The 16,011-nt window shown below is 44.9% G+C and overlaps 1 protein-coding gene across 1 annotated transcript in view; it reads left to right on the top strand.

Moving 5' to 3' along the window:
- The first annotated feature begins 1,939 nt into the window (after positions 1-1,939).
- The window catches only part of LOC129384329 (uncharacterized), a 73,116-nt gene continuing 59,044 nt past the window's right edge, over positions 1,940-16,011 (top strand). Inside the window, exon 1 of the mRNA XM_072284120.1 lies at positions 1,940-2,473. Coding sequence (XP_072140221.1) covers positions 2,446-2,473 — 28 coding nt within the window. The 5' untranslated portion in view covers positions 1,940-2,445. The remainder of the gene's footprint in view (positions 2,474-16,011) is intronic.

The raw sequence follows: 16,011 nt of genomic DNA, 5'->3' as shown, positions 1-16,011 counted from the left end.
GTAAGAGCAGGAAGTTTGTGTATTATATAGTTTGTGTATAGTTGTATTATTATAGTTTGTGCTTACAAAAATCCGACGGGGCTTGCGAAAATGTCTATGGGAAATGTATTACAATGTGTAAGCTCTCATAGAGTAACGTAGCTGCGTGAAATTGACTCTATCTTATAAATCATGAAAATGAATGGACTGCACTTTTCTTTGAGTTGTGATCCTGCGACCTTGTCGTCGTTAGACCCAAGGACAGTTTTTGGCCGTATACGCTATTCAGTTCCGCTTCTTTTGGTCACTGTTATGCTAAATAAGACAGCTCACAATTTAGCCCGTAGGCGACGTTGTGAAAACAATCGAATGTTTTAGCGTTGCTCCTTGAAAGCGTCTCACAACATTGCCAGTGGCTTAGCTCGGCTATGCCAGGATATACGCAGCGAAAGCCAAGGTTAGCCTTGGTTAATCTTGATTGCAAGTCCAGGTTAGTCTGGTTGTCTAGCTATGTTGCGGCGTTTAGCCAGTCGTTCGGCGCGCTGTTAGTCTGTTTCCTGGGCGATTTGTTTCTTCTTCATCTCGTTCCGATGTCGATTCCAGGCCTCCTCCTGTCCATCCAAATTGTCCCCGTCCATTCTGTCGCCTCAACTGTGGCTGCGGCGGACGCGAGCTCTCCTTTTTAATCCTCCGACATGTTATCAGGCATGCGACGCAGCTGGCCAAGCGAGTGGAGGCGAGCGCGGAATGCGCGGGCGCTGCGCGGGCGGAACCCAAAGAAGCCACCTCTGGACTCGTTATCGCGAATTAGGCGCTACTACGCGTTTGTGGCAGGTGATCTCGTGAATAAACTTAAGGACCTCGAACAGCGAACGAAATTAATTGATCAGTCGCATGCTCCAGAAAAAAAGCATTGGCACGCACTCATGTGGGCAGCGAGCCTTAATGTCGAAATGCGTGACGGTACGTATGCTCCAAAACATGTTTATATACAGGGTAGGGCTACCGAAATGAAAATTAAAAGTAATGAGTAATATGCACTCGCTTGCATTTCTTCGGTGCGGCTCCATGAGCCTGCGCCGGAGCACTGGAGCCGAAAGTTCCCGCGGCGGAAGCGAAGTCGCTGTCGCAGTAGGATGCGCGCGCTACACGAATGGCGCGGGCACATGCAAGACAGACAGCGCGCATGCGTCGTGGAAACAACTGTTCGCCGCGGCCACGAAGTTGCGCTCTCAGACACGGAGATTGCGCTAGCCATGTATACCAGGGTTTGTGAACCAGAGGCTCTAAGTTCGAATTTACCGTTGTGGACACCGACGCGTTCGCATTGTGGGGAGTTTCCCCCTACGTAATACACAGGGCTGTGCCGGGACCAGGGCGTCAGTTCGAATTAACTGTGAGTTCGAATTAACCGAGTTCGAATTAACGAGCTTTTACTGCATAAATGCAAGAAGAATGCACGGCACAGGCGGCTGCTTGTATATGACGAATATATGTGAATATTTGCGATATGACCGTATGTGAATATATTGTATAGCCTCCACGTTGAAGAAGGCACGGACAGAGATTGACGCATGCCTTTATGTCCTGGTTTACTTCATCCCACCGCATTTATTAGGATGGGAATTCGGATATTTTCATGTGTTAGTGTTGTCTCAGTGGTTGTTTCAATTCTTTGGAAACGCGAGCTACCAAGGAGAGCCTGTATGTTATCTACTGTGTATTGCCGTAGGCTAGGGCTCCATAGCCTACAAATCGAGAACGAGTATCAAGAGAGCTGCTCCGATAATTCCATATCTTTGTTGCGTGGAAGAATTAGACTCTGACAGAAAACTGCGACACCATTGACATGCCGCGAAAGGTGCAAGCGCGTCATATGTCGCTATCAGTGCGGCCTGGAACAGCCCGGCTGAGCGCTGCCGTATCGGGACATCGCGTAGTTCCTGTTCCGTTCTGCCATCATACGCCTCCGAAAAAAACTGATCATAAGCGACTTCTGCGATAAAACAACCGCAACTGTAGCATTTCGAACTCACGGCCTGTGCGGCACTATGCATTTGGGTGCTTGAGAGCGCTAACCACTGCGCTACCGCGAAGTCTATGTTTTGGGCCATTTGTGCGCGCACAGCCCACCACTCTGACAGTGGGTGGCACCTGCTCATGCACCCCGGAAGCCAAAACGGGCAGCACATTGCAGAAGACAAGGACGGCGCTGTGTGCGTTGTGTGCGAGTTATTCTTGCGATGATGGTGGCGATAGCTGTGATATCTCGCTGCTGTGGCGAAAATAAACAACAGTCTAGAGCCGGAGGAATGGATAAATTTTCCCGCTTTGTTGCCAGGCTGCGGCGATTCGAGGACGACCGTGTTCACAAAGGTGCCCTTTGTCGACCTGACAAGCTGTGCGGGAGTCACCAGCAGCACGCTGTTGCAGCTCTTTGCGGGATTACATCGACGCTTCGGTGTCATGATATTCTCGAGCGACATCCAGGAAGGTAAGCGTGGGTAACATTTGTCGTCAAAGTTTGGGCTCACTGCTGCAATACATGTTGGATATAGGAAGTGCGTGAGGAAGTTAGAGAAAAGACACGAACTTGCCGCGAGACGTAGACTTGTGTTCTTGTGTTCTGCCTGCCTTCACTGTCTTCCCGCTACGAACTGAACTGTTGTGTTGTGGAAGCACCTTGAGACGAGCACTTAACGCGAAGACGGATACGTAACAGCAGTGTGCATGACAGTGTCGTGCGATTGATTCTCTAACAGAATACTTACCTTGTTCTTGAAGATGTTTACGTATTCGGAGAAAGAATTGTTCCAGTAAAGTTTAGGAATTGAAAATAATTCGTTACCGCGTCTATGCCAGCAAAGGGGGATCTTCACATTTAACTAAATTAGGCGGTGCCGTTCAGATTTATCACAGAAATTTTCTAACAGTTTTCTAACAGAGTTGCACAAGAAAGACAGTAGACATTGAAAAGATGCGCCTACAAAAAGCAGTTGGAAGCTTTATATTACTGCGTTTACGTACTCGTAAAGGCACCAAGTCAATAACGAAGAGTTCTTGTGGTTAAAGGCTGTGAGAATTGACGCCATGATCACTATCACTTTCTCTCTCTCTCTTTCACCAAGATATCGCTCAACCCGTCACGTGTTATCAACTCTTTCAATCTCTATCTCACTGTCCCTTGCGCTTCCGTGTTCTGCTGTAGTATTCAATATGCGTGTCCAGCACACTCAAATGCTAAAATGTTCAGCAACAATATCCTGCATATTGAGTGTCCTTACATATCTTTTCCCCATGCTGAAAGCCCAGCATGATGGTAACGGTGACGTCAATGCTTCAAATTGCTACGCCTACGATATTTCGTCATTTGATGCATACCGCCTTCCGCCGGATTATCGCTGTTATCTGTTCGTCACTCGGCGAAAGGCGCAACTATCATGCTGCCATGTTTCTTATTGGCGCTGCTAAGACCCCAAGATGGCGGCCACGCTGGCATCAATGCAAACCATCCATGGTCAGAAAGTAGCAACGGCGAAGAATTCGAAATACTGATAGAAAACATGGAAACAGAATAGAACATCCTTTTTGGGAGATCTCTTGCGCAGAACTCAGACGAAAACTGGCATGATGACTATATGAAGCTTATCGAACACGGTCAGCGGTCACGGAAATCTAACTACTAGAACGGGTGCCTTACATGCATCAGAGTACTTTGTCGAGCACTCGCTGGTGGTCGCGTAGATTGCAGATTGTGCGACACCATTGGCGTAGCGCGCCCGACTTGATTGGACACGGCGATTTCGGTGTCAAATAGGTGGTATCCTTCGAAGGATTGGATTGCATGAACGCGTCTCACATGAAATTGAGAACCTGATGAGAGATCCGATTTGATAAGAGATAACCGGTAAAAAGTACAACATTAGGGGCTCGCGTATGCGCAAAACTTAAATTACGTGAGAATATTTTCTCATTGGCCGGCATTTGGACAGCGGTCGTTTGTAACAGCTATAAATTTGCCAACAACAATAAAAAATTACTCCAGCGGTAACCGATCGCGAATAGCGTTTACGTAAGATAATTTTTATGGCGAAAATATTGAGAAAACATGTGGTAAGTACGAATTTGAACAGGGCCCAAAGAACAGGGATAAATATGCTTTAAGGACAATACGATTAAATATACCGACATAACGACTAACACAATAAAACAAAAGAAAAAAAAAAACACTGGAGAGTTTACTTGGACATGTATTCGTTTAGCCTTTCTTTTGTGAGAGCGCTTGGCACTGGCTGTGACCGACTTTGCTGACGTGGTGAGCGTCACGATTTGCTTTTTGTTTGAGCTGCTTTTGCGAACACTTTATAAGTGGGCTCATGAAATCAGTTTGTAGGGGCGTTTGTGACGACGCTTCCTACGATATTATGCCCTATTGAGATTTATGCATGTCAACATGTTTCAGGAATTTAGCAAGCAACAGGCCCTTCTAGCAACTTTAGTTGTAGATTGTTGCCAATGTTTCGGTTAACACAGGGCTGATATTTCGGGCCCAATGGCCGAATGAACACATTCCTTAGCCCGTAGAATCTTCACGGCCTTGATAGGCTGTTGCTGTTAATCGTGTAAGCGCCGACACGAATTGAGAAATTTTATGAAATCTTCTATCACGCGAACGGATTTGTTCCTATCTGCCGCGATGCCGGGCTCAAAAATGATGGAACGTATTCACTGAGACATTTCAAAAGTTACAATTATTCGTAAAAACAGATTTCAGTCAATTGAGATGCAGCAGACACAGTTACTTAGCGTGGTCAACCAATGAAAAGCAGCGCATACAAAAGAAAAAAAAAAAGGTTGCGATTATGCCCAATGTCGCTGTCTTTAGATCGATTATGAAGAACGCGTGCCTACAAATCGTGACACCGATCACGCTTACGAAGGCGACCCGCCTACGGCAGCCATCTGATCGCAAGCGAAAGTGGTTAGTGTGATTTTTTTTCTCACGAGAAAATTCACTCTTTCGCAAAACACTTCAAGTTCGTTATGCGAGATGCTTAAGCGACCATGTGGAACCAGCTGAGCTTCTGCGTGCGCTGTCATTTTCGGTGCGCGTGATAGCATCTGCGGCAATTTCAATGCCACTGAGGTTGATTCCATACGGCTAGTAATTCGAAAGTCTTAAATTGTAAATGTTTTTCCTGCGGTGAGTACTGCCCGGTATCTCCGCGTTCTATGCGTTATGCGCCGAGCGTACGGCGATAAGGAGAGGCCGATTACTCTGAATTAAGAGTGAAAATGGCGCTTGTTGGTTCTGACTGGCAGTAAATGCACTTTCTTGTCCTTTTATCTCAAAACCGCGTGTTTTTTCTGATGAAGGAATGTCTAGGTGCCAAAGTTGGAGATCCCCTAAGGTTCACTTGATAGCCGGGAAACGTGTGCAGACGCCCACACATTCACTCTTACATGCTGTGACTTAAGATTTCAAGTGTATATACTGTATGAACAACATTTATTACGCAGTCTTCCATTTGGCTTGCTGCAGTGCACAGATGGTATGGTATGGTATGGTAAAACTTTAATCAAGTCCTGCAGGTCGTGAGTCTTCACGAAGCGGGCCGCTCCCACGTGGGAACCGGAAGGCCGAGCCTCTCGGCCGCATCGTGGGCCTGCTGGACAGCCCAGAGTTGGTCAGCCAGAAGAGGGCTGCGGAGAACCGCCTCCCATCTGGCAGAGCTGTTAGCGATGATAGAGTGTGACCGGGCACACCGCCAGAGCATGTGGTCTAACGTGGCTATTTCTCCACAATCGTGGCAGGTAGCATTGGTGTAAATATCCGGATAGATTTTATGTAAAAGCGACGGATTGGGATAGGTATTCGTTTGTAGTAGACGGAGCGTTAATGCTTGAGCTCTATTGAGGCGCGGATGAGGAACAAAGTAGGTTCTACGGCTGAGATAGTAGTGTTTAGTAATTTCGTTGTAGGAGGAGGGCGTGTCCCTGTTCTCTGGGAAGTCGGCTTCCGATGGGTCGAGGGTAGCGCGGTGGGCAAGTTCACGCGCAGCCCCGTGAGCCGACTCGTTGAGGTTGGGAGGAGCACCCTTTATCTGACCCTGGTGTGCGGGAAACCAATAAATGAAGTGGTGCGTGATTGCCTTGCCCCCAATAAGTCTGAGGGCCTGTTTGGAAATGGTGCCTTTTTCAAATGCTCTGACTGCAGATCTTGAATCACTATAGATGACATCCCGTGAGCTATCCAGCAGGGCTAGTGCAATAGCCATTTGTTCAGCTATTTCGGAGTCCTTCGTCCGAACCGACGCAGCATTGGTGATTCCTTGCCGACCATCAACAGCGACGATGGTGAACGCCCGACGTTCCTTACAAGAAGCGGCATCCACAAAGCTGACCTGTCGCTGATCACTGTATATTTGCTTAAGTAGGTTGGCCGCCCTTGCCCTCCTTCTACCGCGATTATGATCGGGGTGCATGTTCCTAGGTATTGGTGCGACCGTAATGTTCTCACGAATCGACGGAGGAACGTCAGAGAACTCCTCCGCTACTCTATCGGGGTGATATCCGAGTTCCTCCAATATGGATCTCCCTGCCTTCGTTGTTGTGAGGCGAGTTAGCTGTGCGCGCTCCTGGGCCTCTGCAATTTCTTCAAGAGTATTATGAACGCCAAGCTGCATTAAGCGCTCTGTACAAGTGTATACGGGTAACCCGAGAACCCGCTTAATAATCTTCCTAAGCTGTGCATTCAATTTATCTCGCTCTGCCCGTTTCCATCGATGCATGGCTGCCACGTATCTAAAGTGGCACAGAACGAAGGCATGCATTAGTCGAATGAGGTTATCCTCCTTGAGTCCGTGATGCCGATTTGATACCCTCCGAACTAAACGAACAGCAATTTCAGTTTTAGCAATTAGCTTGCGTATAGTCTTGCCATTTGTACCCCCTGACTCAACGATCATGCCCAAGATTTTGATTGAATTGACTCTGGGTATACGGCAACCGTTTCTTGTATATAGGTTAATGTCTCTGTCTTCCAACGATGTCCACCCCTTGGGCCTTGGACCGCGTTTCTTGGGACTATACAGCAAAAGTTCCGACTTCAAGGGGGAGCATCTGAGACCGGTGGGTTCGAGATAGGTTTCGATAGTGTCTATGGCCTCCTGTAAGGCGCCCTCAACCTGACCGTCATTGCCTCCTGTGCACCATATAGTTATATCGTCAGCATACATAGTATGTTTGATGCCGTTAATCTCGAGAAGTTTTCTGCTTAGGTCGACCATGGCTATATTGAACAAACAGGGGGAAATGACTGACCCCTGTGGGGTGCCCCTCTCGCCAAGTTCCAGTAGTTGTGATTCGAGATCGGCTACCCGGAGGGTAGCCTTCCTATCCGAGAGGAACGATCTAACGTAGTTATGAAATCTCTCACCCAGATTGAGTCGAGATATCGAGGCTAGGATATGCGAATGTAGAACGCTGTCGAACGCCTTCTCAAGATCAAGTCCCAAAACGGCCCGAGTGTCGCTAGAGTCGTTGTCTATGATTTGATGCTTAATCATTTTCATGGTATCCTGTGTGGATAGGCCTGGTCTGAATCCTATCATACTATGGGGGTAAATGTCGTTATTCTCCAGGAACCGGGAGAGTCGATTCAGGACAGCGTGCTCCGCTACCTTACCCACACAGGATGTAAGCGAGATGGGCCTCAAGTTGTCAACACTAGGTGTTTTGCCAGGTTTGGGGATGAGTACTGCGAGAGCAGTCTTCCAAGGTAATGGCACGGTTCCATTCCTCCAAATTTCATTAATGTCCTCTGTGAGGTATGCGATTGATTTTTCATCCAGATTTCGCAACGCCTTGTTGGAGATGCCATCAGGTCCTGCTGCGGATCTACCATTGAGTCCATGTAGAATGCTACGAATCTCCTCAACGCCAAACTCTGCATCCAGGTAGGAATTGGCCTGGCCCTGGTAATCGAGATGTACAGGAGACCGCCCTGAGCCGACTGGAAGATATTTGTTAGCAAGCGTGCGGATTAATTCGTCCTCAGAGGTCATTCGTGCGGCCTCATGTATGGTTCTACCAATGACTTGCCTCTGATTAGACTTAGTATTGGTCTCGTTAAGCAGATGCTTAAGCAAGCTCCAAGCTTTACCATTGCGCATTTGGCCGTCTATCGAATTGCAAACCTCGTCCCACTGCTGTTTAGAGAGGGTTACACAATGCTCCTCAATGTGTTTGTTAATCTCAGATATCTTTTTGCGTAGCCTACGATTAAGCCGTTGACACTTCCATCTGTTGAGAATGGACTGTTTGGCTTCTAACAGATGTCCCGCTGAAATATTTCCGAAAATGTATGTACTTGCGAAAATTGTTAGAGTGCTGATTAGACTGCTGTTAGACTGCTGAAACTCGCAAATTTTCATACTTGCATTTTCTTCTTGGAGGAATACAGAAATTGTACCTAGAGCTGAAGAAATTGCCCACTTTCACTAAAGCTGCTGCTGAGCAGAACAAAATGAGATTAATGAAAAGAAGAGAAAAGAAGAAAATAGAAAAAATCAAAAGATATAAAATTAAGACACAGATATAAAGACTCAGTGTCATTCCACTCTCTGAAGAAGGATAACCAGCGAAGCTGTTTATGTGGGCCCCTTAATGGTGAACTGCCCCTCCGCAGCGGTCGGCCCGGCATCGCAGTCTTTGCGGTTGGCCCACGTATGGAGAGCGCTTAACGCTTGCTTCACCTCCTACGCGAGTCGTCCCATCATTGCACTATCTTTGCATTCAGATCACGTATGGGAGTGTTTAACGCCTACTTCACTTCCGCTGCAGGTTGGCCCAGTATTGTACTACCTTTGGTATCGGCGCACGTATGGGGAGTGCTTGACGCCTGCGTCGCCTCCGCCACGGGTTGGTCCGGCATTGCACTATCTTCGGTATTTTTTTCTACACTTGGACATGATAGTGGAGAAAGTAGCCCTTAGCAGCTTCGCTGTAACAAACAGAATATAGAATAGAGAAAGAAGGAACCAACTTGACAATACATTTGTCATGACCAGTGCTTTCACGTGTAAGATGTGGGCATAAAATATAAAAATAATTTATCAAGGCTAACGAGAAGATCAGATGAAGTTTGAAAACTGTCACGAAATTCAGCCGCCGACTCGGCTCTTTGCCACTACTGTTGTCGGAAAACGTTGCGCGACGTATGTTTATCGAGAAAGACTAACAACAGGATGCCTGCCATGCACTCCAGGCAGAGCTACTGTTAGAATGTGCATCATTGTCTAAAATTTAGCGACAGCTGTAGTTTTGATTCAACAGTGACTGAAATTTGCACTGGCCTTTTGCGCAATAATCAGTCCTTCATTTCTGATATCAAAGGAGATTCAAGTCACTAACAATGATCGTGTTTTTCTCTCTCCTTCCCCGTCGCTAAAAGTGCTGCACTTACAAAGACTCCGCATGGTTTGACTTGGACCTCAACGCCGATGTGCTCACGTATTTCAACGGCTGACGTCTTCGCGCTATGTTCATAAGCCACTACAGAGGTTGAAGAAACCCTTCGGAATGCCTATTGTGATTTTGAAATAGATATAATGTGAAATATGCCTGGTGCCAGTCTTCTTATTTTTCATGCAAAGCTCGCGAAATTTCGTTTCTGCCGTGTGAGAGTTTCCTGTGTTGGGACACCACGTACCCGAGAACATTAGGGTTGTTGTGCAGTGTCGTAGTTAGTGCCGAATGCAGAATGTCTTAATTAGTTAATGCAGAGTAGAGAATGACCTAGTTATTGCTGAGCATAGAGTGTTGTAGTTGGTTCTCGCAGAATTCAGATTGTCGTAATTAGTTACGACAGAGTGACGTAGTTAATGCCGAGTGCATTACCGCGCTGAGTGCGGTTTTTGTTGGTTACAATTCTGTGGCACGAAGTTTACAGGCTTGGGTGGGCAGCGACAAAAATAAAGTGGCATAGAACCATGCTTGGTGTTTCATAGCATGCTGAGTAGAGCACTTTGACGTTTGAGAGCCAACTTTGGTGTTTGTATCGAGGTGTTAAAATTCTTCCATTGGTGTGTTTGTGCTGAATAACGCGTCACGCTTTTCACTGTGCCCATGATTCAGATTGCACTTTGACGTTTGCATGTACAAAAAAAGATTTCACTCAACTTTATTTGGTTTCGGTTCTCGAACTTTAAGAAGCAAGGATTTACTATGTGTACTAGCGTAACTAGTTTTATTGCAACAGTGAGAACATGGGCATTCATTTTAATTGTGGTGTCTGTTTGAGTAGTTTCTTATCAAAAATATGACAAGAGGATCTTGTTCTTTGTGCCGTTTTGTTTCCTTTTTTTTCAGTTTGAATGAATACCACTTGTTTTCGTTTGTATGTTTTTATCCCTTTGAGGGTCGAGGCCGTAAATATACGGCACCGCGAACAGGTGCGAAAATGGTCGAAGCCGTATATTTACGGCTCCGTCTGTACGTCTAAACGCGCGCTTTTTCTTGCCTGGAATGTGCTGCCACTATGTGGGAATACATGGAATTTTGTTCTCGCGTCTCTTTCTCGGTTTTCGTTGTATAGTTTTTTTTTTTTTTGCTCCGGCGCGTCTGCTACCGCTCGCGCATTGGCGCCCTCGCGGGCGCGCTGCGGTTGGTTTTAGTTTTGTGCCGCACGCGGTTTCAACTTCTTTCGCTCGCAAAACTGATGGCTATCTCGTTCTTATCACTCAAAGGGTGACCGCCTGTTACTCGCTCGTTTGTTGCTCACAGGGGTCCGCATACGAAGGATGCTGCCGTGCATGCTTTTCCTTTTTTGGCACTTTATTCAGAAGTTGCCTCCCACGGCTGCTCAGGGAAGCAGTACCCAGCGGAGGTGCCACGTCTGCGCCAACACCACTCAGCAGCAAAAACGTCGCAAGGACACAAGGTACACCCGGCCACAAAAGTTTGCGGACCACAGAATCTCAGAAAACGCTCGACTCCCGACCAGCCTGTAGGAATAGCCAGTAAAATTGTATGCGGCAATGTTAGCATATTGTAGTCGAGGTCCTAGATGCAAATACCAGGCTGCGTTGTGAGGTTACGGGGATATGCAGCTCTTTGTCAGATTTCATGGTCCGTAATATTTTGTCACCGTGTGTACATGTGCGCTGAGTGCAACAAAGCGCTCTGTGTGGAGCCATGCCTCAAGGACTAGCGCTCGCTGAAGAAACATGAGTGCAAGAGGAACATTTGAGACTTGCGAAAAATTTTCGTGTGGGCATTTTTCTTGTGTATTTTTTTTCCTGTGGCCATTGTGTATAACAATGCGCCAATTTTTTTTTTAATTCTTATAACTTTATTTGCTATTTTTGATTGTTTTTTTGAATAAACAGTACATATATGCCAACGCAAAACTTTTTTTTCTCACTTTATGGTCACGCTAGAAAAATTACGATAATTTTTTTTCGAAATAGGTGCCTCTGAAGAGTTTAAATGTGCAATCCAAAAATCGACCATGGGTGGTCGCATATGGCGAAAAAAATCGACCCTCGAACGGTTATTGCCCCTTGATATCTTATTCTACTGTGGCAGACGGCTAACAACTTTTCATGGATTAATGTTCTTATTTCATTTAGGGGACAAGTTTCAAACTCAGAAATAACAGGGGGCAGTAAAGATGGTTCAGTTTAGCAGCATAGCTATATCAGTGACATATTAGGCGTACAGTGCATCCTCAATACGCCCACTTTTGTCCTCTAACTCATAATTTTCCAAAACAGCGCCTCAAAGCTAAAGCATCTTTCTTATGTGTACCTGAATTTTTGACATTTATCACACTACCGAAGAGAACTACCGTGCTTTTAGACTGTACTCAATACAACTGTTAGTTTCTTGAAAGTTCGCGTGGTCTCACCATCTCCTAGGTCACGGCCTCCAGGCGAATAAATTTCCAGATCATAGGCACGCTTGTAGTAGCTAATATGCGTTAAACTTTTTATGGCTTTAGATCAGAGCGAAATGGACGTTGTTTGTTCGTAGTGCTCCCAAAGTGACGTTAGCCCTAAGTAATGCTCGGGATTGTCTCACGGGCTTCAGTACCATGTAGTTGACGTAGTAGCTAGCTACACAAATAGACACTCCGCCAAACATGATGTGCAGACACAGTGCAAGTCCTCGCTCGAATGTTAACCTTTAGGACGATGCGACGAGAGTTGAGAGCGGGTCTACTGGGAGATTACGGGATACCAATCTAGGTGATTAGTAGGGCGCACCAAAAGTATTTAGAGGCTAACAAGTACCCAGGAAGTCTCACGGAATAATAAACAGTTCAATATATACCGCTAGAGCGACAGGAGGAGGAGAAATAATGGAGGAAGATGGCACATAAGAGCTCGAAGCGAAGGCATCCTTATTAGGGGGTCATAGATTTAACACTAGCAAGAAAGCTAGAGTCTGTCGAGTGACGACTGTCAAGAATGAACACAGAAGAGCGTCGCGTACTTTAATTGCAGTTGTCTTAGTAATCGAAGCTATTAGAGTGCACAGGTTCATAGATGTTTTGCGTGCTTACAGAATTTCATCGCGTGCTTCATTCACGTCACAGTGCAGCTAGTCAAGGGGGGGGGGGGGGTGTCCTGCAAGTGTAAACTTAGTGTACATGCCTATTGACTATGGGTGCCTATCTCCTTCTGATGTGTACGCCTGCCCAGCCAATCGGCACTGAAGCAGCAGACGAAATGGACATGTCCACTACGTTGGCACTTGCCGAATACCCCCTGCCCCAGTGTAACACAGCTGTTAATGCACTGTACCTTGACTTGAGTGAACACCGCATCGACCTTGGGTCGGTTTAGTAAAGATGACTTTTCCAAGCTAAGTCCAGCCATATCAGCGTCTGGAAGTACAGTACAGGTGGATTGGGATGGTTGGAGTGTATATGGTCCCTGACTCTGGTTATGGATAGTGTGCTGGTTTGTGGTTGCTTCTTGGTCCCGGTTATGGAGTTGGTAGACATTTACAGTGCATGTGGTTTAACTGCTTCATTCTTGCCAAGTATTGCACCTTTCTCATTAGTTTTATAATAAGCAACCAATATTACAAAATCTTACTTCATTGGCTGCAACGAAATTTATATCTCCCTAGTTCTTGCTTTGATACCAAAACAAACGCCGCATAGCACCAGAATTTAAGGATCAGACGATCTATCATTGAACTTCAAAATTATTTTTGAAGTTTCTGCTAAATCATGCACTCACCCCAGTTCTGCCCAATCTTTTATTCATAACACCAGCAGGAGTAAATTATAATTTATTCCTGCTAATTATAATTTATTATTAATTTTAGATTCAAACAAAATGCGTAAAAACCATTGATTTTTTTGCGAGTGGTATATCGCTATAATTTTTGTCTGACCATTCTCAGACGTAACATATTTTGATACAGAAGTGCAGTGCAGGAGAATAAAGGGTGCACACGTACTCTGATGAATGTGGCAGGCACATCTGAATGGATTACTCTGCTCGAGATATTGCCTTAGCCATATCGGCGCCTACGAATGATTGACTTGAAATACAGGAGCCCGTCGCGTACCCTTGGTAACAGATAAACCTAATGTTTTATTGCCCTTTTCTCTTTCTGAAGAAATATTGCGCAGGGTTGCGTTTTCTATTGATTATCCCATAAGGGTTGTCACTAATAACTTATTACTATAGTTACTAATGCCCACTGTATGAAACCTTTCAGTATCACAATAACGTCTTAGTCATATTAATACAAAATGTGGTCTTTGCAAATTAGGCCAGGGTTTCGGTGAACACCCACAATGTTTTAGTTACTTCACTAAAACTTCACAGTGCATGTAATTGTCTTTCATTCGGCTACAATGATAAATTATGATTTATCGAGAAAAAATGCATAGGCAACTCTTTATGCGACAGTATATGCCTTAATTTTACTTAGTCTAGCCCACTGACTACTACCATCACATTTCAAGATGCAAGGTGCCTATATATATCTTGAGCCATCAGTAAATAAAAAGCAGTGAATTCGGAATTATCACAGCAAGTGGTTATTTTACATAGAGTGGCTCTTATTATTCAAAATCAAGTTAAAGTTGGGGTGCTTTTGTGTCCCTAAACCACACATTCTTTTATGAAAGACCTGTGGAAAGCTAACGACAAAAAAGGCACTTAATCACACAGTAATTGCTAAATGATTTAAGTAGGCAAAATTTAGCTGCAAAATTGCACTACAGTACTTGAGCCTCCCAAGAAATTCCGTTGGAGAAGTTGTGGTGCAGTCAAAAGGCTCTTAAGGTGGCCCTAAACAAAATGTGTCTGAATCAGCACATTTATCCTTTTTTTTAACATGACGCGTTGCTTTTTCAGGGTCCTCTTGTGGTTATATTAAAGTGTGGCTGCTAGTATTGAATAAATTTTGATGTCGACCACTTGCAGAGTTCCACCAGGAATGCTACAGGGGTGGAGACTATGGCTCCATCTTTAATAATGATGGCCATTGCAAACATTTCGTCAAAGTAAATATATTTGTAGATGACCACGTGCTATATACGGAAAGCTGTTGTGCTAGCGACAAATGTCATTTATGCGTGCTTCCTCAAAGTAATAAATCATGGTTAACCAATCGACAGACGAAATTATTGAGAGTAAACAGTTGTAATGTCAACAAGGGCTCATGTTTTCGTCAAGGCAGTCATTTGATTTGTGCCCTAACGAACGCAGCTTCGCTTGCCGAAAATTTTGCTCCAGCGAAATAAGTTGTTCGAGCGCGGTCTTATACCAAGGAATCGTAAAAAATTACCTGCTAACACGCAGGTCACATCCTCTCCCACACAAGTCAATACCTAGAGAGCCGAGGAGATTCCTTTGAGCTGTAGAAGCCAGTGCGTTCCCCCGACCCAACAAGAAATCGCCTCCTAGCCGCTACAGGATTCTCTCCGCAATGAGGCCTCTGCGGAGAACTCGTATCACTTACACACGTAGTAGGGGCCGCAGACAGGCACCATTAAAACCTCCAAATCCTTATCACACCAAGGAGCGTTGGGAGAGATACTTGGCCAGCTCCGACCTTGAAGATCATGAATGGAGGATGGCGAGAGCCGAGGACGCGGCCCGAGCTCAAGGAATTCTGAAATAAGGACGCGTCTCCAAAGCTACATTCACATAATAAAGATGTTTAATTTCTCTCTGTTTCTTGAGCACTGTTGGTCACTCGGAGCCTCCGTATCTTTGTGCACATATGGCGTTTTGTGCGTAATGATTTCTCTTACTGATGTGCTTCACTGTCTGATCAACGAAAATAACGTTTGTTAATTTCTGCGTAATCTGTCTAAAAGTATCGCTAGTTTTATTTACTTAATTCATTCATCTTGACACCTATTTTTATTTATATACATCAACTACTTTATATTTATTCGTGTATAGTGGTTTCAAAGGCAAGCTTCACCATGTTTGGAAACCAATGTCATAGTTGTGTTTGTGCCCAGACCGGGCTATAGCCTTTTATATAAAGCTAGCAGTATGTATGGAATAAATAAAAAATATAAATATTTTAAGCTTTCAATGCTTGCCATACATTGTTCAATTTTTTAGATCATTTATCAGGACTTGCAGTGTAAAGGATTATAGAGTAAGCATAACAGTTTACGCTTTGAAGCCTTCTACACTATTTGCTAATTTTGCAACAAAATAGTGCTTGACTCTAATTATTAATAAAATTGAATAACTTCAAATGAGACAAAAGTGTATCGATTGGTGTGTTTGCATTAGGCAATACACAAAATTAATATAGGCAGACCATAGATTGCCTACAAACTTCGCAAGGAAGGCTTTTGTTTATATAGCTTGTCCTTTTTGATATAAAGGGTATATACTGTCTAAGAACAGTGGTCCTTTAAAGCTGTTTCTTTCGTTTACAGTGGTCTAATAATTTCATAGTGAGCTGTAGATACGAGCGGAAAAGAATCTAATCACAAAGTCTGCATCGTGTTCATACACTTTCCTTAAACTTCGCAGA

The sequence above is a fragment of the Dermacentor andersoni genome, chromosome 8, assembly GCF_023375885.2.
Source record: "Dermacentor andersoni chromosome 8, qqDerAnde1_hic_scaffold, whole genome shotgun sequence".
In the NCBI taxonomy this organism is placed as follows: domain Eukaryota; kingdom Metazoa; phylum Arthropoda; class Arachnida; order Ixodida; family Ixodidae; genus Dermacentor; species Dermacentor andersoni.
This window is presented reverse-complemented; position numbering and strand designations above follow the sequence as displayed.